Source organism: Miscanthus floridulus, chromosome 2, assembly GCF_019320115.1.
Source record: "Miscanthus floridulus cultivar M001 chromosome 2, ASM1932011v1, whole genome shotgun sequence".
Taxonomy (NCBI): Eukaryota; Viridiplantae; Streptophyta; class Magnoliopsida; order Poales; family Poaceae; genus Miscanthus; species Miscanthus floridulus.
The window spans coordinates 176,882,942-176,910,019 of NC_089581.1; the positions used below are offsets into that span (position 1 = coordinate 176,882,942).

The window sequence follows — 27,078 nt, forward strand, 5'->3', positions numbered from 1 at the left end:
CAACTAAATACAAGTACTTTCTTCTTCAGCCTAGCTAGGTTTCTCGGCCACCAAGCCGTCGCTTGCCCTTCACCCTTGCTTAGTACGTCGAAGCCTTTCCTTACTATCTTCACCATCTCAAGCCATCAAGTCACATCTTGTGTTGAATCATCCATTCATTTGTATTGTTATCTTTTTTATTTCAATTTAGCAAGCTTCAAATATGAGACCATTCCATATGCGATCCCTCATGTCTCATCAACTAATTTTTACCGGGCTTGCTTTCATTTAGTACATAAAAATCCCACAATAAATAAGCCTTTGCATGAATTCCATTTGCATTGTTGTCTTGTGCTTAAACTAGATTGTTTATACAACAACACATCATTTTGGCATTTATTAAGTACCTGTGAGATAAAACTATTACCTGTCCATACTTAGCAAACAGGTTAGACCTTTAATCACGTTGTCATTCAATCATCCAAAATTCACTAAAGGGCTAGATCACTTTCAAAATACATGGGCCTTTGAGATCAGGGGCGGATCCAACGGTGGGGCGGGAGGGGCTCGAGCCCCCCCTACTCATACCGGAGCAGTGGAACCCCTGTGGAGCCCCATGAATTTTTAGGTCAAGTTCTATAGTGTAGGTGGGACTGAGACTTAAGATCGAGCAGCAGTCGGAAACATGTGTTGTTCAGCCCCCTAAAATTATTCTTGGATCCGCCACTGTTTGAGATTTGTTAGGATTATTGCACATGGGCTTTGAGGGTTGGTGGAAAAATGAGATATTTTATTATTTTCGGAATTAATTAATTTTGGGATTAAAAATAATTTTAGAAAAGTCTAGAATTGATATTTAAAGCCACGAAAAATACTCCAAAAGCTCTGAAAATTCGAGGAAAATTCTAAGAGACATTTTACAACATGAGGAACCTAAATAAAGTATTTAGAGCTCATGAAAAGATGTTTTGGAGCATCTAAAAATTAGATTATGCTCACTGAAAAATAGGAAAAGATTCTAGAAAAAACTAGAAAAATTCCCAGGAAGTTTTGAGAGATAGGTTAATGAATGAGAAACTCAAAGGAATGATTTAGAGCAGATAAAGAGGATCTAGGAAAATTCTGAACGAAAAGATTAGGATCGAGAAAGCAGGAATTTGATTATAGAAAAAGATAGAGACGAGCCGAAGATAGATAAACGACTTACTAAACGCATTTTGAAAATTTTACTCACTCATTACATCAAAGTCACACAACAAGCAAACATCACATCAATCAAAACCCATCAAATTAATTTGGAAAAGATTAAAAATTCATTTTTTTTCTATAACTAAATTTGCACTACCTTAAACTAAACTTGAAAAATTTTATATCAACATTGAAATTATTTATTTTATTTAGTGTTTTCTATGTACAACCCGAAATCAAAAATTTTGGAGTGTGACAGACATGGGCTTAAGCATTATACGTAGTCCACCTCTTATGAATTTATCATGGGTGGTGCGCCGGAGATGGATGAGGGACAAGGTTGAGCAAAAAAAAGAAAAAAAAGTTTGAAAACGAAAGGAACCACTTTAATAGTACGCAGATGAAATTGGGTCCTGAAAATAAAGTTCGTAGAACTGAACCGGTCACTTTAATAGTTGTGAGGTGAAATGAAAGTAAAAAGTAAAAATTAAGAACTGAAACATCCATTTAAAAAAATCTCAGGGATGGGATCTGTGTCTATATTTTGCATACTTACTTCACCATACAAAAATCATCATCTTTTCATATGACTCCTAATTAAGCAATGTTTTTCATCAGCCAACTTGCCCATATCTCCAACCGAACAGGCAGAGAGATAGGAGGTGATCCAAACACACGCCGAGTCTTGGGCTGCCTTGGTCACGGCTGCGGGCGCCTGTGACTGTGAGTGAGCAGCCCCGTCCCCGTGGAGTGGCGGCAAATCGTCACTAGCGAGACGAGACGGGCAGGAGACGTGTGACGTCAGCAAGAACCAGTGGTCAGTGGAGTGGGTGCCAGCAGGAGGCCGGCGAGGGGTTTTCTTCTCCTCGTTCTCTAGTGGTAGTAGATGTAGATGTGGACTTGGAGATGGAGTTCTAGTAGTAGTAGTATATAAACTGAAGGAGGAGGAGTGGAGGAGAGCGGAGCCGAATGCGAGGGAGGAATTGCGATCCATGGCTCCAAATCGAATCCAAAGAAACTACTGCTACTGATAGTAGTAATGCGGCCGAGGGATTTGCATCCGCTGTGCTGCCTCCCCGCCGACGACGGAGGATCCCCTCCGCCGCCGCCTCCGCTCGCCCCTCCGCCGCCGTCCGTGGCCGGGTTGCTCTACAAGTGGACCAACATCGGCAAGGGCTGGCGCCCGCGCTGGTTCGCCATCCGCGGCGCCGTCCTCGCCTACTCTAAGATCACACGCCGCTCCACGTCGTCGTCCTCCTCCTCCGCCGCCACCCGGATCATTGGGCCCGCCCGATACGTCCATGACCGCCCCGTCGGCCTCGTGCACCTCAAGGTCAGGCCCGCTCTCGCCTCTCTCGTCTGCTACCTAATGGTAATGGGATTGAATGGGACAGAGATAGCATTACAAACCTCCATCCAACAGAAATCGCAATGTCAATGTGAATGGGATGGGCTCCAAAAGGTTAAACCTTTCTATCCAAACAATTCGATTGCCTGTCAACAACTAGCATACTCTGCTTCAAAGATGATGCAGGCAGCGTGCGCAGCCAAGAACTACATACCAGGCTATGCTTTCCCTTCCATGAACAAGACTTCTCTTTTCATACGACCGTCACAAAGTGAAGGGTCTTGTCCTGCAAGTACCAGTAGTACCATTACATAATGTAATTGCGTTCGTAAATTAACAATGCGTTGAAATGAAACCCTCTGCTAAAGTGTTTTTTCTGATCACTAGTTTGCAGCTTATCACACTCACCTTTGCTTCTCTCTCCGTGCTTATTGTTTATTTAATTAATTATTACTGTCTCCATCCTACTTATTTCACTTCGTATCCGATAGCCCATACCATTCTTATTTTTGTTGCTCGTCATGTGTTTCTTCTCCATCTTGGATAGTTGAGTTTCTATAACTTTCCTACTATCTCAAAGGAATAAAACGCAGCTCTCTGTTATAAAAAAAAACAAATAATCTGCAGCATCCAAGATTTGCCCATCAATGTGGTGTTAACAATGATCTGCAGTGGTTATTTGAATTGCTAAAACTACTTTTCATAACATCATAACTTTGATTTTGTCTTCTGAATGCTAATTTTGTCAAGTTTAAATATCTCCAGATCTCCTCATTCCGTGAAAGCAAGTCAGATGACAGGCGGTTCTACATAATTACTCCAACCAAGACACTGCAGCTGAGAACAGACTCTGCTAATGAACGAGTGGCTTGGATTGAAGCCCTTTTTTCTGCTCGAGCTGAATCTTCTCCAGATGAGAGGCTTAGAAATCGCATGCATGAAGAAGGCCTTGGTGAGGAGATAATTAAAGACTGTGAAGAGATTGTCCATTCGGAATTCTCACAGTATCACACACAGATGAAACAACGCTGTGAAGAATATGTAAGCTTTATCAGCAGTCTTCCACAGCAGCTTGAGGTAATGTTCTTGCAGGATATGCCCATTAGTATATTAGGGAAGGCATGCTACCCTACTGTTTTTGGTTTTGATCAACTAATTGATTAATTCTGCTCTTCAGAGGCATTTGATACCCAGTTTTCCCCTTTAAGTTCTATTTAAGTCTGATGGATTCTGCTTGTTCAGAAGTTAAATTTGCCAATAAGCTAAAAAGACTAACTGCATGTCAAGCAAAAGAGGAGAAAAGAAAGAAAGAACTGTGTAGACTTCTCTGCAAGTTTCCTTCTAGAAATGACGAGGCATAGCAAGCCATCTGAAGTCTATGCAATATATTTTTTTTCTTGAACAATACAGGAGGGTTGCGTGTCATTTCATTAAGAAGAGAAATAATATGTAGGAGAGACAAGAGTTTACTCCTAATACAAGGGAGACAGACTCGGTAATCCAACACTCACACCACAGTAGACTAAAACAGCACTCATATTTCAGTGCTTAGCTGAAGAAGCATCTCCTTAAGAGCAGAGGCTCCAGCCGTGCACCACAGAATGCCCTCATTAGCTACAGCCTGTAGAAGCGATTTGACATTTGGAAGAACTCCTTCAAACACACGAGCATTGCGATGTTTCCATATTTCCCAAGCGACAAAGATGATTAAACAATTCAGTCCTTTTCTCATCTTCTTATCAAACCCCTTGATTGCTTGGCACCACCATTTGGAAAAGCAAGTCACTCTAGGCCGAGGAGTAATTGTCAGTAATCCTAATCTGTTCAGGATCAGAGTCCAGACCTATCGAGTGAAAACACAGGACACAAGGATGCTGAATCAACTTCTCTGCTTGATCGCAAAAGGATGTGTCCTCTGTTAAAACACAGAACTCTAGATATATTACACAAAATCCTTTGGTTTTTGTGAGTGTGTAATGTATCTAGAGTTCTGTTCTATTGGCTATGTTCTCATTGTAGAACATGCATTGCTGACCTATCAACCAATTGGCAACTGCCTTCTACAGAAATCATGTTTACTGTGCACATTCACCTTCTTGACTGTTGCAATTCCTTTTCATGGTTTCATGATGATATACTCTATTTTTTCAGGTACTTAATGCAGATGATAATGCTAATATGATTGAGCTCCACTCGCACTTGATGAAACCTGAATATTCCAGCTCTGGACAGGGAAAATGTAGTGGTACTTGATTTTTGAAATCCTTTTCTTTCGCTTGTTGTTTATGCTTGCTTTATTATTCTAACATATGCACTTAATTCTGTCTTCAAAACATGCATGCTCCCCTTCCCCTCCCCTTAAACTATATTTTAACATGTTTGCTTACTGTTAATTTAACATCAGAGTGCAGCAATATAGAATCTTCTGATGATGTTGGACAACAGGAGTTGGATGAACTTTTTGATGACGATGACTATCATTTTTATGATACAAGGCAGAGTTTCAGTGATTCAGCAGCAATTTCTTGCTTGAAGATGAAAGGTTCAAATTCTGGCAAGGATACCTTTCTGTATGGTGATAAATTTGTGAAACCAAAAGCTGACAGTGAGTGCCTGTCGCCATTTTTCAAGCATCGCACGAAGTTGCCTGATCCAGTTGAGAAGGAAAAAGGGTGTTAGTCTTTGGTCAATGATCAAGGATAATGTCGGAAGAGATCTTACACGAATATGTCTGCCTGTTTACTTTAACGAACCATTATCATCTCTTCAAAAATGCTTTGAAGACTTGGAATATTCTTATTTGTTAGATCGTGCATATGAATGTGGCCGAAAGGTATTACTCTGCTACAAATTCCCACTCGATAATTGATTAGTTGAGTTAGAATCTTTATTGTAAGGTTTATTAAGTAGATTTGACTTGTGAATAATTTCTCAATTATTATGCTTCTGAATTCAGGGGGACAGTTTGATGAGAATTCTTAACGTTGCTGCATTTGCGGTTTCTGGGTATGCTTCCTCAGATGGGCGCCCCTGCAAACCTGTCAATCCATTGTTAGGGGAAACCTATGAAGCTGATTACCCTGAAAATGGAATCCGTTTCTTCTCTGAAAAGGTCTATTCTTTGTTAAAAGTCACCCTTTTTTGTTTCTGTTAAATCATAAGAGCTATGCTTGGTCTCCTGACACAAATTAATGAACTGGCAATATTTACTGAATTATGCAGTGTGAATAGTTTCTAAATCAGTATTTCAGTTGAAAAGAAAACTACAAGTCAGAGCAGTGATTTAATTTCAATGAAAAGTGAAACGGTGCATCATTGGTTAATTGTTTCCTGTCAACTGATTGTTGCGGTCACATCGATACTGTTTTATGATGCTAGACCTTCAGTACAAACTAGCTGGAGTTAATTATCATGCTCTATTTCTGGCATCAGGTTAGCCATCATCCAATGGTCATGGCTTGTCATTGTGAAGGAAAAGGCTGGAAATTTTGGGGAGACAGCAATGTAAAGAGCAAGTTCTGGGGGCAAACAATCCAGCTGGATCCTGTTGGTGTGTTAACTCTAGAATTTGATGATGGAGAAACTTTCCAATGGAATAAGGTAAATATCCTTTACTTTATTGTTGTTGGCGTGACTAGCAGACTGCCAATACACTCACCCATTTCTAGTGTCGAGCTCTTTTGTAGCAGGTCTACAAGTATTGTAGCACACCATCTTCCCGTGCATACAGTGACCTTTGACGTGTTGGTTTCAGTTTTTCCACTGAACTCTTTAGAAAAAACAAATAATTATTTTTAATCTCTATACCAGGTTACAACAACAATTAATAACCTTATCATCGGCAGAGTTTATTGTAATCACCATGGCACGATGAGTATAAATGGGAACAGGGGATATTCATGCAAGCTGATATTCAAACAACAATCTTTCCTTGAGCGCAACCCTCGCCAGGTAAAATGCAGTATGACTAACAGTTCCCGTATGTCTCCTTGGAAATCGTTTCATGGATCTTACTAAGATATAGTTGTATGCAAGGTTCAAGGATTCGTTAAGGATGTTGATGGTTCCAAGGTTGCGACCCTAATGGGAAAGTGGGATGAGAGCATGTACTGCACCATTGCTAACGATGCACCCAGAGTAAACTGCAGTGCATCAGGCCAGAATACAGATGCGACTCTGTTGTGGGAGAAAAATGAACCTTCAGCTAATCCTACTCGCTATAACCTTTCATCATTCGCAATAACTCTGAACGAGTTGACTCCAGAACTCAAGGTAGATAGACCTGCTGGCATGCTTGGATCATTATTATCATTTATTCTTAGCGCCATTTCTGAAGCACGAAACTGTCGACTAATTGCTTAGGAGAGGCTTCCACCAACGGATTCAAGACTCAGACCAGATCAGCGACATGTAGAGAACGGGGAGTATGGTAAGGCCAACGCTGAGAAGCTGCGACTGGAGGCGAGGCAACGAATGGTATATATATCTTTCTTCGCATTCTTGCTATGTGGGAGGTTACTGGGAGGCAAGAGAGCAGGAGAAATGGGATGGATGTCATGATATATTTGGTGAAGTCTCCGACGGCAGCCGAAAGCAGCAGACAGATCATCACCTCTGAGACCGAACGCTGAGCTGCTCTGCTCTGCTCAGATATGTATGTGTAGGAAATCATATAAGTTTTGACACGAAATGAACGGCGGCGAGAAAATGAAAATACATGTTAATTAGCTTGCTCCCATTCCCTTATATATATATATCTGGTTTCCCATGATCTGTGAGGCTGGGGGCTGTACGACGTTCGTATTATATATACCAGGCGATTATATATGCATGATATTTCGTGTGCAAATTTCCAAATGTTATCGCTATTATATATTTGATTGAAGTTGGTGCCAATAATATATATGCGCAACTGTTCTTTTTCTCATGCGGATATATATACACCAGCGTATGCTCTGCAAACTTCAAATCGTTGCATTTTAATTTTCCGGCCTTGGGGATGCATGCTTGGATTCCCCACTAATCTTGGGGATCCATGCATGTGCTTAATTGTTGACCTATCTATCTAATTGCCCGTCCGTCCGTCCGAGTATTCGTACAATGCAATGAATTCATCAGACAAACGTTGAGGTTCATTCAGCAGCAGTTCAAGCATGGACGAGGACGTCGTCATCGTGGGCGACGAGGTGGATGCCGGCCTCCGCTAGGCGCTTCTCCTTGTAGACGTATCCCCTGGCCACGGCCACGAAGGCCAGCAGGTTGACGGCGCTGATGGTGGCTAGCAGCCAGTAGAATTTGTCGAGGCTGCCCTGGTCGAGGCCGTCGGTGAGCCAGGGCCTCCGCCCGCCTGCGCCTGAGGTGGTGACGGCGTGCACGGCGCTGACGATGGCGGTGCTGAAGAAGAAGCCGAGCGAGAGCGTGCTGAGGAAGAGCCCCGTGCTCATGGTCTTCATTCCCCTGGGGCACTCGCGCAGGAAGAAGTCGAGCTGGCCGACGTAGGTGAAGGCCTCCCCGGCGCCGACGAGAAAGAACTGCGGCACGAGCAGGAAGACGGAGGGCGTGGTGCCGGCGAGGGAGGCCGTCCGGCGTGCGTGCTCGGTGAGCGCGGCGGCGACCATGGCGAGCACGGAGAGGAGGAGGCCGACGGAGATGCGCTGCAGCGGGGAGAGGCCCTGCGGGTTGGCGGTCACGCGGCGGGCGAGGGGCACCACGAGACGGTCGTAGACAGGGACGGTGAGGAGGATGGAGCCGACGAAGAAGACGGCGAGGGAGCCGGCGGGGATTTCGAAGGAGGAGCCGAGGCGGCGGTCCATGGCCTGCGCCTGGGAGACGGAGAAGGTGGTCATCTGGGCGTAGACGGTCCAGAAGGGGATGGTGGTGGCCCAGGTCGGGAGCATCCGCAGCACCTGCTTCACCTCCTCCACGTCCGTCAGCGTGCACGCCGCCCACTTTTTCTTGCCGGACCCGGAAGAACCCGAACCCTCCTCCTCCGCCGCCTCCGCCTCCGCCTCCGCCTCCACGATCGCCGCCCTCTCAAGGAACCTGCACACCATGCATCCATTGTATAAAAAAAAAGCAATTCTCGCTTCCTGCCAAGTCAAACAATTTCAAATTTAATTAAATCTATCTATATAAACGATTACTAATGTTAATAAATAAATATTATTATAAGAGAGTAGCCAGCACTCGAGCGTTTTTATCGATGGAGAGCATTCGATTTTTTTCACTGTTCTTTGTCCTCCTCGCCCCCGCCGCCACCCACCACCCCGTCGTGGCCGCGCATACCGGAGCTCTAGCGAAACCCTAGTACAGTTGTGGCAGCCTCCTTGTTCTCTTCACCCCTCCTCCTACGGCGAGCTCGGGCCATAGACGGCCCCGCCCCAACCTAGCCTGGCCATCGCTAGGACACGAACGCCACTCTACCACTGTCCTCACCATCTAGCCAGCCTGTCTCACCCGATTTCTCCTTCTAAGGCTGCTGGATTTTGAGAAGAAGAGAGGAAAGGCCGAAAAGAGAAGGCGCGCGGGCGAGGAGAGATTGATGGATAGTATTTCTCTAGCTAATATAACTACTGCTAGTAATATAAAGCTGCATGCTAAGGTTCAGTACGCGAAAAGAAGTGATAAAAGAGATAGGAAAAAGTCTACTTAACCCCCATCTTTCATGCATGGTCTACTTCACCCCCAACTATGAAAACGTATGTTTTACCCCCTGAATTTTTCAAAACCGTCTATTTTACCCTTCGGGCGGTTTTTGACAGCGGTTTTGCTACAGTAACAGCGGATTGCTACAGTACTGTTGGTTGCTGCAGTAATTATGGGTTTGAATTTTCCCCGGTGAATCTTTGAAAAATCACAGTAAATCATAGAAAAATCATAAAATAAAAAATCTAATTTTGTTGGACTCCACATGAGTAGATCTACATAGTGAATATATAATACAGTATATTTTAGTACAAATTTTTTACTGTAGCATTAGATTAATTGAAAAATCTAATTTTGTCTGTAATTAATTGGAATAATTCATAGCTGCAGCTTCTATGGTCCAATTGTGGTGAAATTTTTATGGTACGCTAATTATTGTATGCTTGAACTATAGTAAAAATTTCGTACTCATTGGACTATGTATAACTTAGTTATAGATAAATTCTAATTAATTACAGACAAAATTGGATTTTCCAATTAATCTAAAGCTACAAAAAAATTTGTACTAAAGCATACCGTATCATATATTCACTGTGTAGATCTACTCATGTGCAGTCCAATAAAATTAGATTTTTTATTTTATGATTTTTCTATGATTTACTATGATTTTTCAAAAATTCATCAAAAATAAATAAAAAAAAGAAAATTCAAAACCACCGGCACTGTAGCAAAACCGCCGATGAAAAACCGCCGAGGGGGTAAAATAGACGGTTTTAGAAAGTTCAGGGGGTAAAACAGACGGTTTTATAGTTGGAGGGTGAAATAGACCAAATATGAAAGGTGGGGGGTTAAGTAGACTTTTTTCAAAGAGATACGCTATCTGCTGCTCTATTTTGCTCTACAGCTACAGTACGTATTTGGTCTGTGAGCATGCATCATGCATACATTGTTAGAATATTAAGAGTTGTAGTCTCTTTATCTCCTATCTTTTTTATCCCAATGTAATCTATATATAAATAAGCTTTTATCTGTGTGCCATTAAAAAAATTACAATTACGCACAAGCCATTAAAAAAAGTTGAGTTCCCATGAGTGCCATCGTTCTAAACTCCTTTGCTCTCCAAGCCATTCCATCCGCTTTTCTATTTAACAGTGTCAAACAAACAGGTGGAATGACCATTTTACTCTACAGTGGGATCCGTTTGTCAGCCACTCAAACTTTCTCTTTCTCTCTATTTCTCTTCTCTTTCCTGTGTACACGAAGGGCCGAGGGAGCTCTGCGCTGCGGCCTGGTTCTCCGCCCTTGTTGCCATCCGAGTGCTCGAGGTGGTGCGACCGTAGGCTCAAACGCTGGCTTGACGTGGTCGCAGACGGTGGGGTTGGCTCCCGGCTTGGCGTGGCGGCGAGCCTTAGCGGTGCAGGAGGCTAAGGCCGAGGTCGACGGAAACGCGGAGACGCCAATGCCCAGAGCGATGAGCCCTGGCTCACGTCCCCTCAACTGGCGATCGTGCGACACGGTGAGTACGAACATGAGAAGGCACCGCGCTGCTGACCTCGGCGACATCGCGCTGCTGCCAACACCATTGTCGAAGCGCATGTTAACTGCTTCACACTGCCTTGCGCCGATGTGGCCACTACCGAGCATCGCATCGTACCTGACTATGCTACCGCTACCGGCCTAGATGACCCTCCACAGGCGCAGCTGCCAGCTATGCTCGAGGCGGCCATCGTCTTGCACGCGTCCCGGTAGAGCTCGTCGTAGCCACCGTCTCGCGCACTCGGTGGAGATCACCCGCGAGTCGCGGATGCTGCCTCCCCCTACCGCATCTCGTTCGCAACGTTCTTGGAGCACTCCCGCGTGTGCCCAGGCTTCAACGAGCATAGTGTCTGGTTCATGACGTGGCTGCTGGAGCGGTCCGGGCTCAGGGAGGAGACATGCCTACCGTATGTGCAGCACTACATCCCGCCGTCGCGTGACCTCGAGTCCACCCGCACCGAGGCCGAGTTCGTCATCTTCTCTGCCATCGACGACCTGCTTGCCAAGACCGGCCGCCGTGAGCACGCTCAGGGTGGAGCTCCGCCCTAGCTACCACGGGTGTGCGTGGTACGCGCGGAGGGCAGCTCCACCCCAGCCGGCCGTGGGCATGAGCGTAGGCGAGCTCTGCCCGGCCACCATGGGCACACGTGCGGAGGAGCTCCGCCCGGCCACCGCGAGCACGGACGAGCGAGCTCCGCCCCGGTGCGGGCGCGGGCGCGGGCGAGCGAGCTCCACCCCGGCATCAGTGCGGCGCGAGGCTAGCACGTGGCGAGGAGGAAGGTGGAGCTGGGTCGCATACAGTTTGGCCCCACTAGACAGAGAGAGAAAGAAGCAAAAAGATAGGACAAGAGAAGGATATTTTGGACGTTTACACTAACGGGGCCCATATGTAAGGGCTATCAAATGATAAAAATCAAACAGAACACACGACGTAATGGCTTGTAGAGCAAAGAAGTTTAGAACGATGGCACTCGTGGGAGCTTAACTTTTTTAATGGCTTATGCGTAATTGCAAACTTTTTTAATGGCACACAGGTAAAAGCCTCATATATAAACCCACTCATGATTAATGGAAGTGAGTCAAATTATTCTCCAATATGGTATCTGTAGGGTTTCGATTCCCTCGCTTCCGCTCCTAGGATTGATGTCCGTCGGTCTTCCCCCGCCCCTATCGCGACGCTCCTCCCCACCGTGCTGCCAAGCCTTCCAACGCTGAGCTCGAGCGGGCGATTGAGGAGGCCCAGCAGGCGGCCGATGAGGCCATGGTTACTGCCCAGGCTCAGGATGCTCTCACCTAGGCGGACGCTGCTACTGCTCGGGCAAAAGCAGCGGATCAACACATCACCGAGTATGAGAACATAGAGCACGCTCAGCTCCACGCTCAAGCCATCACGGTCGTCAACATCAAGCACATGATCCCCCTCGTCCTCGAGCAGACATCGACATTCTACAGCTGATGGCGCTCCCTCTTCCTCACCACCATCACCAAGTATGCACTTGACGGTCTCGTGCTTACCGACGATGACTTCTCAATGGACCCTCATTGGAACCGCATGGACTGCACCGTCAGAACATGGTTCTTTGGGACTATGTCTCCCGATCTCATCGATGCTGTCTCCGTCGAAGTTTCCCCAACTTCATGGCCTATTTGGCTTGGTCTCGAACAACAATTCATCGGCAATAAAGAAACTCGCGCCATCATCCTTGATGTCGAGTTTCGAACCCTTGTTTAGGGCGATCTCTCCATCACGGATTATTGCAACAAGATGAAGCGTATGGCGAACGCTTTGGAAATCTTGGGTGAACCGGTCTTGGACCGCACCCTCGTTCTTAATGTTCTTCGTGGTCTAAATGAACACTACTCCCATATGGCGGCCATGATCAAGCGCACTCGCTCGTTTCTGTCCTACTCCAACATTCATGCGGACTTGCTTATTGAGGAAGTCACTATTGCAAGCAAGGTTTCTACCCGATGGTGTTTGTCACCTCTTCGTCGTCGTCGCGCCCCCCTGTGCCTCACACTAGTGGTGGCTAGGGCGGCCATGCTGGCCAGGGCGGTGGCTAGGCTAGCCACATCGGCCAAGGCAGTGGCCATAGTGGCCCAGGTGGCGGCCACAGCGGTTAGAGTGGCAGCCAGGGCGTCGGCCACAGTGGCCGATCTTGATGGCGCTGATGTAATCTGCCCGGTGGTTCGACCGGTTGCTCGCCAGGGGCTTGGGTGCCCCAACACTAGAATCCCCTCATAGGGACTTTCGCTGTCTAGGCAGGCCAGCATGGTGCCCGTCCCCACCCTCCGCTAGTGCCACTACCGCTGCCTCCTCGCTCTCAGGCCTTCGTTGCCAGCACACCCGTACAACAACAGCAGTTCATCGGCCCTCCGTCCGTTGCCGGTTCCTCCTACTATGGCTCCCCCACTTCGGCTTCTTCCTCCTAGACATGGGATCCGCAAGCGTTGGTAAGCAACTTCAACACCATGATGCTCATGCCTCCTCCATCCGACAATTAGTATATGGATTCAGGTGCTTCCTCTCACATGGTTTCAAACTCTGATCTCCTAACACAAGTTCATCCTTCTACTTCTTTTACTCCATCTAATATAATTATCGGTAATGGTTCCTCTTTGCCGGTTACAGCTGTTGGTTCCACTTCATTTCACTTGCCCAATAGCTCGTTACATCTGCATAATATTCTTATCTCTCCACACATTATTAAGAATCTTATTTCTGTCCATCGTTTCACTATTGATAAACATTGTTCTATTGAATTTGATCCTTTTGGCTTTTCTGTGAAGGATCTAGCAATGGGGAACATGATCGTCAGGTGCCATAGTTCTGGAGGCTCTACTCTTTTTGGCCCCCGATCCACCATCACTCTTTCACCGCAGTCACATCTACACCCGTACTTTGGCATCGTCGGTTTGGTCATCTTGGACATGTGTCTCTATCTCACTTGGCTCCTTTGCATTCACCTTATGTCATGCTTGTTAGTTAGGCCACCACATGCGCCTACCTTTTGCTTCATCTAATTCATGTGCCTCCGCGAATTTTGAATTAATACACTGTGATTTGTGGACATCTCCCATTCCTAGTGTCAGTGGCTATAAATATTATCTTATAATTCTTGACGATTGTTCTCATTATTCATGGACTTTTCCTGTACGCCTTAAATCTGACACTTTTTCAACTCTTTCTAGCTTTTTTTCTTATGTTACCACTCAGTTTGGCACCACAATCAAGGCCATCCAATGCAATAATGGTCGTGAGTTTGATAACTCCACCACCCGTACCTTCCTCCACGCTCACGGTACTGCTATTGTCATGTCTTGTCCTCATACTTCTCCACAAAACGGTCGTACTGAACGCATCATTCGCTCTAAATATCATGCGCTCTCTCATGTTCCAAGCCAGTTTACCATCGTCCTACTAGGTGGAGGTCCTCCACACAGCCACTTGTCTTCTCAACTGTCATCCAACCAAAACCCTCAATTTTCAAACTCCGTACTTCACTCCGTATGGCGTTCCTCCCACATATCATCATCTTCGTGTTTTTGGTTGCAAGTGTTACCCTAATCTATCTACAACTACTCCACATAAGCTAGCTCCTCGATCCACCCCTTGTGTGTTCTTGGGCTATCCTTCTGACCACAAGGGATATCGCTGCCTTGACTTAGCCACAAATCGCATAATTCTTTCTCGTCATGTCAATTTTGATGAGTCATCTTTTCCCTTTGTTGAGATTCTTGCTCCTCTCCCTTCATCCAACCTTGATTTTTTGTCAGAGTTTGACTATGTGTATAGCCCTTTTCCTTCACCATTTGTTGCAGGTTCTGGTGTCACCGGTCCTGGCGTCATGGGCGCTGGTCCCTCTCCCGCTGCCCAACACTTTCTGGCTAGCAGCCTAGAACTTTTGGTGCCCCTGCTGCACCAGGAGCTGGAGCCACGCCTAGTCCAGCGGCCATGCTCGGTGCTGGGCCTTCTGGCGCTGGCGTTGAGCCTCCTGGTGCTGCTCCTGTCGCCCCTCTGATCTCGCCAGGATCCGGTTCTCTCGCTGCTAGTATCGTTGCACCCGCTACCGGTGCCCTTCTTCCATGAGGAGCTGTTCCAGTCACGCTGATTGCCAATGATCATGTTATGGTGACTTGAGGGAAACACGGTTTTCGCCAACCAAGGACTATTATGAATTTGCAGGCCACCGCATTGTCTCGTCTTCCGAAGACTTATCGTGGTGCTTTGGCCGATCCAAATTGGCGTGATTCTATGTAGGAGGAATTCACCGCTCTCCAAGCCAATCACACTTAGGATCTTGTTCCTCCTCCACCCCACATTAATATTGTTACAGGCAAATGGGTTTTTCGACACAAATTACATCCGGATGGCACACTTGACCGTTATAAAGCTCGTTGGGTCCTTCGTGGTTTTACCCAACGCCCTGGTATTGATTTTGGTGAAATTTTTAGTCCTGTTGTTAAGCCATCCACTATACGCACAGTTCTGTCTTTGGCAGTATCTCAGAACTGGGTTGTCCATCAATTGGATGTGAAGAATGCTTTCCTCCATGGCACTTTGGAAGAGACGGTCTATTGTGCACAACCATCTGGGTTTGTTGATTCATTGAAGCCCGATTATGTATGCCGCCTTAATAAGTCCCTCTATGGCTTGAAACAGGCACCCCAAGCTTGGTAGAGCCGATTTGCTTCCTTCATACGTTCTATTGGATTTCTGGAGGCAAAGTCGGATACCTCTCTTTTCATTTTGCGGCAAGGCTCTGATATGGCATACTTCTTTACATCGATGATATTATATTAACTGCATCTTCTAGTGTTCTTCTCCACAACATTGTGAGTACTCTTATAGCAGAGTTTTTTATGAAGGATCTTGGGCATTTGCATCATTTCCTTATCATGATTGTCTTTTGGAGCTCCACTGGCATGTTCCTCTCCCAACACCACTACATACTTGAGCTCTTGGACTGTGCTGGTATGACTGATTGCAAACCTTGTTCCACTCTGATTGATACTAATGCCAAGCTCTCTAGTGATGGACCACCTGTTGCTGACGCCACTGACTGTCGGGCTCTCGCTGGTGCTTTACAGTACCTCACTTTTACTCGTCCAGACATCTCCTATGTAGTGCAACACATTTGTCTATATATGCACGATCTCCGTGAGCCCCATCTTGCCTTGATTAAGCGTGTTCTTCGCTACATCAAGGGGACTCTTGACTATGGCCTCAAGATACTTCGGTCTTCTACTTGTGACCTTGTCGCGTACTCCGATGCTGATTGGGCGGGTTGTCCCGATACTCGGCGCTCCACCTCAGGTTACGTAGTACTTTTCGGTGACAATTTGGTTTCCTGGTCTTCGAAGGGACAGCAAATAGTTTCTCGCTTCAGTGCTAAGGCCGAATATAGAGCTGTTGCTAATGCCGTTGCGGAAATTTCTTGGCTTCGACAACTTCTTCAAGAACTCCATTTCTGTCCTCGGCGCTCCTCAGTGGTCTTCTGTGATAACGTCAGCGCCGTTTATCTCTCAACTAATCTGGTATAGCTTCAGCGTACCAAACATGTTGAGATTGATTTACATTTCGTCCGCGACAAGGTTGCTACAGGGGATATTCGAGTACTTCATGTTCCATCCACTTCCCAATATGCGGATGTGTTTACAAAGGGGCCTTCCTACCTCTATTTTTACTGAATTTCATTCCAGTTTGAATGTCTCCACTCCAAGCAGTGTGGGCGTTCCAACTGCGAGGGGTGTTAGAATATTAAGAGTTATAGTCTCTTTATCTCCTATCCTTTTGTATCCCAATGTAATCTCTATATAAACCCACTCATGATTAATAGAAAGTGAGTAGAATTATTCTCCAATATACATGTGCATGCAGGATCTCAGTCGATCGTAGTCCAATATGCAATCCCACTCCTACGATGGTATGGTATATGGTATGTACCCAAAATAATATTCGCGCATGCATCCAACTCGATCTCCTGATGAATATATCGATCTCATCGTCTGACCTGACCAGCTTGCATTGCATATATTGCTATATATAATATACTCCGTACGTATCTATCTACATCCCATCGATCGGTTCATCTATTTATGTCAGCAGTGACCCACAAGCAGACACACAAAAGGCGTGCACGATGCATTGCAATTGCATCCATGATAACTACACCCACCAATGCAATTTTGTCGTCGTCGTCGTCGTCGTCGCTTCTACCAAATTAACCGGACAGAGCTCTCACATATATCCTCCATCGTTATGTTCTCTTTCTGTTGTCTGGTCTCTCTCTCTCTCTCTCTCTCTCTCTCTCTCTCTCTCTCTCTCTCTATATATATATATATATATATATATATATATATATATATATATATATATATATATATATATATATATATATATATATATTAGTGTTTCGTAGCTAGCCGTAGAATAAGTTATTCTGTGACCACTTTGAGTTACGATAATTACTATACTAATTTATGAGATTATGATAACTCCCTCATAAGTGATTTACTATAGCATTATGGTAAGTAGCATCTTGAATTATAGTAACCCATGTATCGTAAATATGCATTGTCATTATTGTAAATTAATATAAACATTATTGTAAATTAAGATGGCTATAGAATAAGTTATTCTGGGGCTAGATATAGAATAGCCTTACCCAATGGTATATATATATATATATATATATATATATATATATATATATATATATATATATATATATATATATATATATATATATATATATATATATATATATATATATATATATATATATATATATATATATATATAGGGAGAGGCTATTCAGTAGCCGGCTACAAAATAAGTTATTCTGTAGCCACTTCCATTTACTATAATTTTATATACTAATTTACTATAATGTCAATACATATTTACGATAGTTGGGTTACTATAACACATGGGGATATTTACCATAACGTTATATTAAACCACTTAGTAAGGAGTTACTATAATCTCGTAAATTAACATAGTAATTATCATAACTCAAAGTGGCTACAGAATAAGTTATTCTGTAGCCAGCTACAGGATAGTAGTTATATATATATATATATATATATATATATATATATATATATATATATATATATATATATATATATATATATATATATATATATATATATATATAATATGGTACCGGCGATAGACTATCATTTTGGTTACGTACTACTCCTACACGGCTACACGTCGTACGTACAGCAGGAGGCCAGGCCACCGGCACCAGTTAGTTAATTAATTACCTGCATTGCTTGGTGCGCGGCATCTTGTGCTTTCCCTTGACGTCCTCTCCGGCGGCCACCGCGTCGTCCACGTCGTACAGCATTGCCGGGTCCGACGGCAGCGCCATCGCGCGCTTCCTCCACGCCGCCGCCGTCACCGCCGCAATCTGCGTCAGCGGTGACCCCACCAGCTTCTTGAACCGGTACATGGGTGTGCCCGCCAGGAAGAGCAGCAGGCCCACCAGGATGGTGGCGACGCAGGCGCCGTAGCCCCAGCGCCGGCCCAGGTGGTCCTGCACGTACACCAGCACCGTCACGGCCAGCAGCGACCCGATGCTGATGAAGAAGAAGAACCAGCTGAAGAAGCGCGCCATGCTCCGCCGCTCGCCGCCGTCCGACTCGTCGAACTGGTCGGAGCCGAACCCCGACACGCTGGACTTGAGACCCCCCGTGCCCAGCGCCGTCAGGTACAGGCCCAGGTACAGCACGCCCAGCTGCGTACCGGTGGGCTCCACGCAGCTGCTGCTGTGGTTGGGGCCAGTGGGGTCCGCGCACGCCGGCGGCCGCAGCCCTGGAGCCGCTGTCGACACGGTCAGGATGCACATGCCCACAGCTTGGACTGCCGTGAAGATGGCGATGGTGAGGTATCTCCCGAGGTAGGTGTCGGCCACGAAGCCACCCAGGAGGCAGAGCATGAAGGACGCGCCCAGGAAGTTGGTCACAGCGTTGGCAGACGCGGCGCCGCCCAGGTGCATGGTGTCGACGAGGTACGTCACCAGGTTCACGGCCACGCCCAGCGTCGTCAGACGCTCGTTCAGCTCCACCACCAGGATCATGGCGGCGGACGACCACCCGCCGGAGGAGGCGCGGACGGCGGGGCGGCCCTTGTAGTCCCATGCCTCCTTCATCGTCGTCGTCTTGCCCTCCGCCGCGATCTGCGGAAGCGACTCATGATCGGCCATCTCTCTCTCTTTTAATCTGTATGTATATATGTAATATACGAGCGATGGAGTCTATATGATATGATGGTGTTCCCAGCTACAGCTAGCAAGCTGCCTCTGCTGACTGGTGACTGCTGTACGAGGAGTGGAGTAGCAGAGTGCCACGAGTACACAGCTGCTAACACAGCCCTCCTCCACCCGGCCTCCACCATCTTATTTATAGGAGTCCTGCCGTCATCCGTCAACAACGGACCTATCGTATAAGCCCACTGAATGTGAGGTAGCTGTACGCGTACCTTCGTTTAATTCTTTCAGTGTTTGCGTCGATCATCCATGGATCGTATGTACTCTTATATTCCATTTAATTATTCTGTATAAGAAATAAATTTAAGAATTGAGCTCACCACTGCCAGGTGCCAGCAAAGTCGATGAGCGTAAAACCCAATGGGCCGGCGTGCGATCAATCCAATGGGATGGGATTGCATTGGGAAGAACCTAACTTAGCCATTTAGCTACGACACGTACAGATATAGTATATGAGTTGTTAAGAAAATATGTTTCATGATTCTGGAACATAACACACACACACACATATATATATATATATACATATACATATACATATATATATATATATATATATATATATATACATATATATAGTATATTCAGTAGCCAGCTATAAAATAAGTTATTCTATAGCCACCTCCATTTATGATAATTTTATATACTAATTTACGATAATGTCAATACATATTTATGACAGTTGTGTTACTATAACACATGGCGATATTTACCGTAATATTATAGTAAACCACTTAGTAAGGAGTTACTATAATCTCGTAAATTAACATAGTAATATATATATAGAACTACTACTCTGCAGCTGGCTATAGAATAACTTATTCTGTAGCCACTTTAAGTTACGATAATTACTATGTTAATTTACGAGATTACAGTAATTCCTTACTAAGTGGTTTACTATAACGTTATGGTAAATATCTCCATATATTATAGTAACCCAATTATCATAAATTAGTATATAAAATTATCGTAAATGGAGGTGGCTACGGAATAACTTATTTTGTAGCTGGCTATCGAATATACTCTCCATATATATATATATATATATATATATATATATATATATATATATATATATATATATATATATATATATATATATCACTACCGTAAACGTCAAATTTACCGAGTGTTTTTATGTTTGCCGAGTGTATTCTCTCGGGCACTCGACAAACAAGATCTTTGCCGAGTGCTGCGCTAAAAACACTCGATAAAGAGGAGGTTTGCCGAGTGTAAAAAAAAACACTCGACAAAGATGGAGTTTGCCGAGTGTTTTTTTTTGACACTCGACAAAGAAGTAAAAATCTTTTTTTCTAAAAAAGAAGGAGAAGAAAAAAAAATAAAAAAACTTTGCTGAGTGTCCAGACCCAGAACACTCGGCAAAGAAAGAAAATCTTTTTTCTGAGAAAGAAGGAGAAGAAAAAAAATAAAAAAAAAACTTTGCCAAGTGTCAAATATAGAACACTCGATTAAAAAAATATTTTTTCTAAGAAAGAAGAAGAAGCAAAAAAAAAAAATAAAAAATAAAAACTTTGCCGAGTGCCCGGATCCGGACACTCGGCAAAAGAGTGGTGCGTGGCGTGGCGTGAATATTTTGAACTGAAGAGCGCACTGTGCACCTGTGCGGGCATCATACCCACCAACTCGCAGCCCAATAAAGCTACATCTGTTCAATGCATCCTTATTTGTTTCTCATCTACCGTTCTCTCTCTTCGCTATCTCTTTCTTTCCTCACCTTCTCAGCCTTCCGTTCTCTCTCTAGACTCAACCATAGTTCATCTTCCTATCCTGGCAGAGATGGAGGTCATGGCGCAGCGCGTTGCATTCTCGACGCGCGGAGGTGGCACAGCCACAGTCATGGCACTCGAAGACAGCGCGGGTCATCGCGGCCCTGACACACGGATGCCGTGAGAAGGCAACGCGGGCTGCCGTGGCCTTGCCACTTGGAGGTGGTGCGGGACGCCGCGCCTTCAGCGCTCGGAGGCGAAGCAGGCTGGGGTGGCGTGGTGGCCGTGGTGGACGGCCGTCGGTAGCAATTTGTTTTTTTTTATTTTTTTATAAAAATGTTTGTCGAGTGTTTTTTTTACATTCGGCAATGTCTTTGCCGAGTGTCCAACGAAAAACACTCGGCAAAGTGAGTTTGCCGATAAATTTTTGCCGTGTGCCCTTTGCTGAGTATTACACTCGGCGAAGAGTTTGCCAGAGTGTTTTAGTTTATTTGCCCTACAGCACACGGCAAAGCTTCCGTTCCCGGTAGTATATATACTTGATGTGCATGGTGGCACAATATGCATGTATGTTTATTTTATTTAATCAAATTCTAATATATCAATATTAATACAAGTGGGTAGTTCAACTAAACACAAAAGACTGATAATACTGTTGAAGATCAACATTATTCCTCTTGGGTGGTTTTTGTTTTCAGTTGATCTATAAAAAAAACTAAATCTCAAAGCATAAGCCAAAGTTCATCATCTGGAATTTGAAGCTGATAAACAAATGTATCTCTATTGGGACCGTGTGAGGGACCATAATCTGTGATGAGAGAGACCAAGTTTCATGGTTCAGACATGAAGTAAAGTTCATGTAGATAGTAACAATGTAGCCGAAAAATGTGAGTATTTTTTTTAAAAAACAAAATAGATCAATGACTATTATTGCCGATGATGATTAGAATCCTATCAATAGATTAAATGTTAGATGTTTGATTATTGCGAGAATTTTTAGAAATTTGTTTCTCTAATGCATCTCATGGTTAACATCAAGCTTTCTTTAATTTGGTGCCTCCATTTAGTAATAGTAAAATTGTTAGCTAGCGTTCTTATTATTCCCATTGATCCAAATTATAAGATGTTTTGACTTTTTTAAATACGTTGTTTTTGCTATGCACGTAGATATACACTAGGTCTAGATATATAGTTAAAGCAATGTATCTAGAAATATCAAAACGTCTTATTTTTCCTTGTGAGTTACATTCAGTCAGACAGGATTAGGAGGCAGTGATACATATGTGTTATCCGGTAACTGACAGAGAAATTGACTTTTTTTCTATCGGTTATCACAAAATCGACATAAATTTTTTTCCTGTCGGTTCCTACCGACAGGGATATTTTAGTTTTCAGTAGTGACAGTAGGTGAGCCAATCTGTGGTAAGCTAGTCTTGATATGATATGGTCTCTTAAATTATACTTTGATCATCTATTTATTTTATTTTATATTACTTATACTTATAAACTTATGATGATTGGATAGTAGATATATTGATTTACAAATCTAACCATATCAAATTTGTGTTATAATAATAATAATAATAAATTGTTAGTCAAAGATTTTAAGTTTGAATATTGTTATGGGTGTGCCCTACGAAAGAGAATGGAGGTAGTATTAATTATTAGTGGCAGGCACTTGACAATTCCGAAATGGAGTTTGCATTCTCAGCTGTCGTCGTTCGGTCGTCACCTCCAGGTAATCAAGGCGATAACAAGGTTGGTTGATGTGGACCATCTGTCCATGCACGGGGATTGGGCCATTCGGGGGAGGATGCTGGTAAGAAAACTGAGGCTGTTAAGGGCACTTCCAATTACCATAGTTTTTATAGATATTAATTATACCATTATCTAAACATTTTGCTAATGTGGCAAGGTAGTTATTGAAGAGGGAGAGCAAAAATCATAGAAACTAGGTCTAAATTACAAACCATGTCTACATGAGAACCAAGACACGAATGAATATAATTGGTAGAGAATGGAGAGAGAATATATATGATTGGACAAAAATTATTGTGTAAAAATTATCCATTGAAAATATGATTTCTATATGTAGGCAGGCTATTCGGTTGGTTGGTTCGTATCGTTGCTGGTTCGTGAAGAAGTAAATATTGTTCCGGCTAAAAATTTACGATCGTTTACGACAAGCCATAGCTAAACGAATAGGCTGAGGGAATTATGAGAAACATTGGGACTGCCCTAACAAACGAAATGACGCTAGGTGCAGAGACGACGAGGCAGGAAAGCCAGCGCGAGCTAGCAGCAGCCGCCGGCCGGCCGGCAGCGCCACTGTACCACCGGCCCGCCAATTAGAGAGTATGAGACCGACGTCGCCGCCACCACCGTCCACCGGCGGCTCGCTCTGTGAGTAGTCTACTAGATCGGGTCAGAGTTGGGTGTGGGGCAGAGCCAGAGGGCGTGCGGAGAGGCAGAGACTAGCTAGCTAGCTCCTTCCTCACTCCCTTTCTTTTTTTTTCCACAGCTCGCCTGGCTGCGCCGTGGGCACGAGGGCCGCCGCTCTGGAGCCAGCTGTGCGTCGGGCCGGCGATGAGCAAACAGGACGCGAGCACGCAGGGCAGGACACGGCATCGGGGCACACAGGGCACGCAAGAGGGCCGCCCATACCGCCACGCCTGTGCTTGTGTGCTGTCGCTGCAGGAAGGACGTGGCCCCTTTGGACCGCTGCCGGTCGCCACAGCCGACGAGCACGCAGGAGCCGCGGGTGCGGACCCGCCCGGCCATGTGCGGCCACGAGGAGGTGCGAGGCCAGGCGCGGCCACAAGGGAGCACCAGCGCCTGCGCGACGAGGCTAGATGCGGCCACGAGGGAGCACCGGTGCCTGCGCGACGAGGCCAGGCGCGGCCACGAGGGAGCACCGGTGCCTGCGCGACGAGGCTAGATGCGGCCACGAGGGAGCACCGGCGCCTGCGCGCCGAGGCCAGACGCGGCCACGAGGGAGCACCAGACGAGAGCGGTGGCGTGTGGGCCAAGCGGAGCGGAGGTGCGAGCCCCGGCCGGGTCTGTGCGAACGGTGGCGCGGCGCGTGTGCGCGGGTCGACGTGCGCGCGTGGGCCCAGAGGGCGGCGGGCCGAGCGGTGGCGCAGAGCACGCGTCCTGCCGCGAGGAGCAGCAAGCTGCGGCGGAGCACCACGCCGGCGGCCTGCACGCCTACCTCGCGTGTCTCCGACGCATGCGCTTGTCGCTCCCCAATCCATCTCCCGTCGCCGCCATCGCGCCGGCTGCTGCTGCACGTGCGCGCCGCCCGCGCCGGCCTCGCCCTACAGGCTGCCCTTGGACGATCCTCGAGCACCTTTGGGTGCGTGGCCATGCGGGTAGGCTCGCGGAGCCCTGCCTCGCCGCCGGCGAAGTCCGCGCCGTGCGCTGTGCTCTGCTCTTGAATTGAGCATGAACTGAGGAATTGAATAGAAACAAAGATGAGGAGATAAACGTAAAACTCATGACTCACATGAATAGTCTAAACAGTCATATGGGGCGTGGATTAGTTTCACAGAAACGCAGGGGCCTATCCGCCAAAACGTGGACTTGCCTTGCGAAGGAGGAGGAAGAAGAAAGGGTAAAAAGGACATTTTCCTACTATTCTCTATCCTCATATGCAAGAAATGAATATTTTATTGGCCGCAGTGTCCATGAACAAATTTAACAACAATGACAATGTCCATCAGCAAAATGTTCTATTTTATATGTCCGCTAGTAATGAGGGATCACTTTGAGCGTCCTGTAGCCAATTTTACCTAAATCATAATAGTAAGGTGGTAAGACTCAAAAAAATAGTAAGGCGGTAAGGTTTTGTTTCAATGTTTGTTGGATTCACCTCAATCCACATATGCTTAGGTGAATTGGGTAATTAGAATTTAGTTGAAGTCCCACTCCGATCCACCCCAACACACGCGGACTGATGCAAAGTGATTTTTTTTTTGCGAACTTGATGCAAAGTGAATTGTTCACCTTCCTCACCTGCTAAGTTGTTTCTGAGGTTGAACTTATCATTGTTGCATGCAAATCCATATGCATGGTAACGACGAGGCTTTGTCTAACTTTTCGAGTTCAGATGAGTGCAATCAAATAATTAAAATAATTACAGTGGTCTTATTGTCTCCACATTTGAGAACTAATCTATCTATTATCACACTATAAAAGAACCAGTTTTTTAGGGGGCTTTCTCTCTATAATAACCTGATCCAGACTTTATGCTATATGAGCTATCCGTCATTCAAAATCTTATATGTAAGATGTAAGACTCTGAACCAACCCCGTATCCCATGTTCCTCCGAAATCCCAACCTTAGTCGGACTAAGATACGATCCATGTCATCGTCTCCAACGAACACGTGATCGATTGATTCAGCTGTGACCCGTGGAGATCCAATGAATTGCTGTATCTTGACATGTGCATGCGTGCATGTGTACGTGCAGGAGTTCCTCCACATGACGTGTCGTCGGCTCGTCGATCGCCGCTCTCGGTTGCCTGTGGGTGTCTCGGTGTTGGGTGTTTGGCCACTGCCTTGCAGGCTTCGTTGGGCGGCCAAAGTCCATTGAGGCAGGGACACCAACTCCTAATCTCCAACAAGCACAACGACGGCAGACGCATACCGCAAGAGCAACTAAGCAAGCACATGTACAAAGCACAAGCCTCAGGTATTGCCGGCCCTAATTCCCTCCGTCCCTCAGATCACATTTAGACATGTAGTCAGTCAATCAAGTCACAATTGCTTATGAAGAGCGTTGTGGCTTCTTGAATATTGGTACACATACCTAGAAAATAAATTTATCGAATTATATATCGATCGATTGCTTCATCATGAAATTAATAAAGCACGACTTGGTGAAGGTTATGTATTTTCTTTTCTATTTTTATCCAATCTTCATTATATTGCTAATTGGTTAGGGTTCTTTGCTCATATATATAGACACATATTTTTATCCTAATTAAGCTTCCGGACACTATTGATCTCATTGTCGTCTTTACTGATATACTCCCTCCGTCCCAGAATATCTGTCGTTCTCGCTTCCTGAGAAACAACTTTAACAAAATATATATTAAAAAATATTATTATTTATGATACATAATTAGCATCATTGGAAAGATCTTTGAATCTAGTTTTTTAACAAATTTATTTGGAGACACAAATGTTGCACATATTTTATATAAATTGAGTCAAAGTCGTGGCACGGACACCGAAAACGACAGTTAAATTGGGACGGAGGGAGTATGCATTAAGAAATAAGGAATGGAAATTCATGGAATCTGAATCTCATTGAAGCTAATGATTTAGTCTTTCTAGTGTAATATTAATTGTGTAATGGTGTTTTTGATAAACACGTGCGTGCCGCACGTGCATACTATTTGCTAGTACGGAGTGAAGGAATTGAAAAATATGTCTCACCAAAATTTTCTTACCCACCCTGACCCTTGGATGACTAAACATCTTTAAATCCGATGGTGTACCTTAATCAGGTTGTGGGCCCTCTATAATCTTACGCATCCGTAACACATGTTTGCGTTCCTACCATTCAAAAGGATCGAACCCCTTCTCCCCCCACCTCTCAACATACCCTCCACCTGTAGCCGCAATCATGATTCCCCGCTCTCTGGCCCTTGCCTTGCGCTTGCGCCAACCCTATTCCCCATATCATCGGCCTCCTAGTATTGTCGGTCTCCTTTCTTCTCTTTTATTTACTTACTTCCGTGTTTCTCCCATCAACCATCCATGTTCTAAAAATTAGTCTACTATACGGCAGACGTGGAGGGGCGATGGCGTGTGGCATGGCGGCGCGGCCGCGGGCAAGAAGAAGGGGTCAGTCTCAGACACCTTCCCCATCGACTGCACCTGCACCAAGCCCGCGGAGGACAAGATCATGGAGATCGCCTTCCTCGAGAAGTTCCGGCAGGAGCGCAGCAAGGTTGCCGGAGCAAGGCCGGTGACCTTTGGCGAATCCGTTACCATCTCCCGCTAGAAGACCAAGGTCACCATCACCTCGTATAGGCTCTTCTCCATGAGGTATACGATCAACGACATCCTCCAACAAGCCACGCGACGCTAACGCCCACCAAGTTCGTGGAAGAGGAAGATTGGAAAAACACTAGGGCGGGAAGCTAGCGATGGTGCGAGGCACGGTAAGGCGACGACAGCGGACAGCGCCATGAGCTACCAGAAGGTCCCGGAGTCCTATCTTCCACCAGGCAAGCCCCTCCCATCTCTCCTCCCTCCTATCCAATCCCTGCACCAACTTCCCTTTCCTTGATCTGAATTGCCCGGTCAGAGATCTCTTCGGCTCCAATCCGTCGGCCACAGATCGAGTCGTCACCCTTCTGGGAG

At 45.4% G+C, this 27,078-nt stretch overlaps 2 protein-coding genes and 1 pseudogene across 2 annotated transcripts; 2 read left to right on the top strand and 1 right to left on the bottom strand.

Moving 5' to 3' along the window:
* The first annotated feature begins 1,910 nt into the window (after positions 1-1,910).
* Positions 1,911-7,297, top strand: LOC136540812 (oxysterol-binding protein-related protein 2A-like; annotated as a pseudogene).
* Positions 7,298-7,662: 365 nt separating this feature from the next.
* Positions 7,663-18,912, bottom strand: LOC136535845 (protein NRT1/ PTR FAMILY 6.3-like). The gene is made up of 2 exons (XM_066528266.1): positions 17,972-18,912; positions 7,663-8,557 (listed from the first exon to the last, which is right to left on the bottom strand). The coding sequence occupies exons 1-2, from the start codon at positions 18,910-18,912 to the stop codon at positions 7,663-7,665; spliced, it is 1,836 nt and encodes a 611-aa protein (XP_066384363.1).
* Positions 18,913-23,640: 4,728 nt separating this feature from the next.
* Positions 23,641-26,716, top strand: LOC136537505 (uncharacterized). Its single transcript, XM_066529453.1, has 2 exons — positions 23,641-24,057; positions 26,486-26,716. Exons 1-2 carry the CDS (start codon positions 23,641-23,643, stop codon positions 26,714-26,716), a joined length of 648 nt encoding a protein of 215 aa, XP_066385550.1.
* The last annotated feature ends 362 nt before the right edge of the window (positions 26,717-27,078 follow it).

Bases quoted from the DNA above. Each gene is read 5' to 3' on its own strand.
- LOC136535845 (XM_066528266.1), bottom strand. From the start codon at position 18,912: ATGGCCGATCATGAGTCGCTTCCGCAGATCGCGGCGGAGGGCAAGACG. The intron at 8,558-17,971 runs GTAATTAATTAA...CATGGTGTGCAG, and splicing joins CCGCGCACCAAGCAATGCAG to GTTCCTTGAGAGGGCGGCGA.
- LOC136537505 (XM_066529453.1), top strand. From the start codon at position 23,641: ATGCGGCCACGAGGGAGCACCGGCGCCTGCGCGCCGAGGCCAGACGCG. The intron at 24,058-26,485 runs GTGCGTGGCCAT...TCTAAAAATTAG, and splicing joins CGATCCTCGAGCACCTTTGG to TCTACTATACGGCAGACGTG.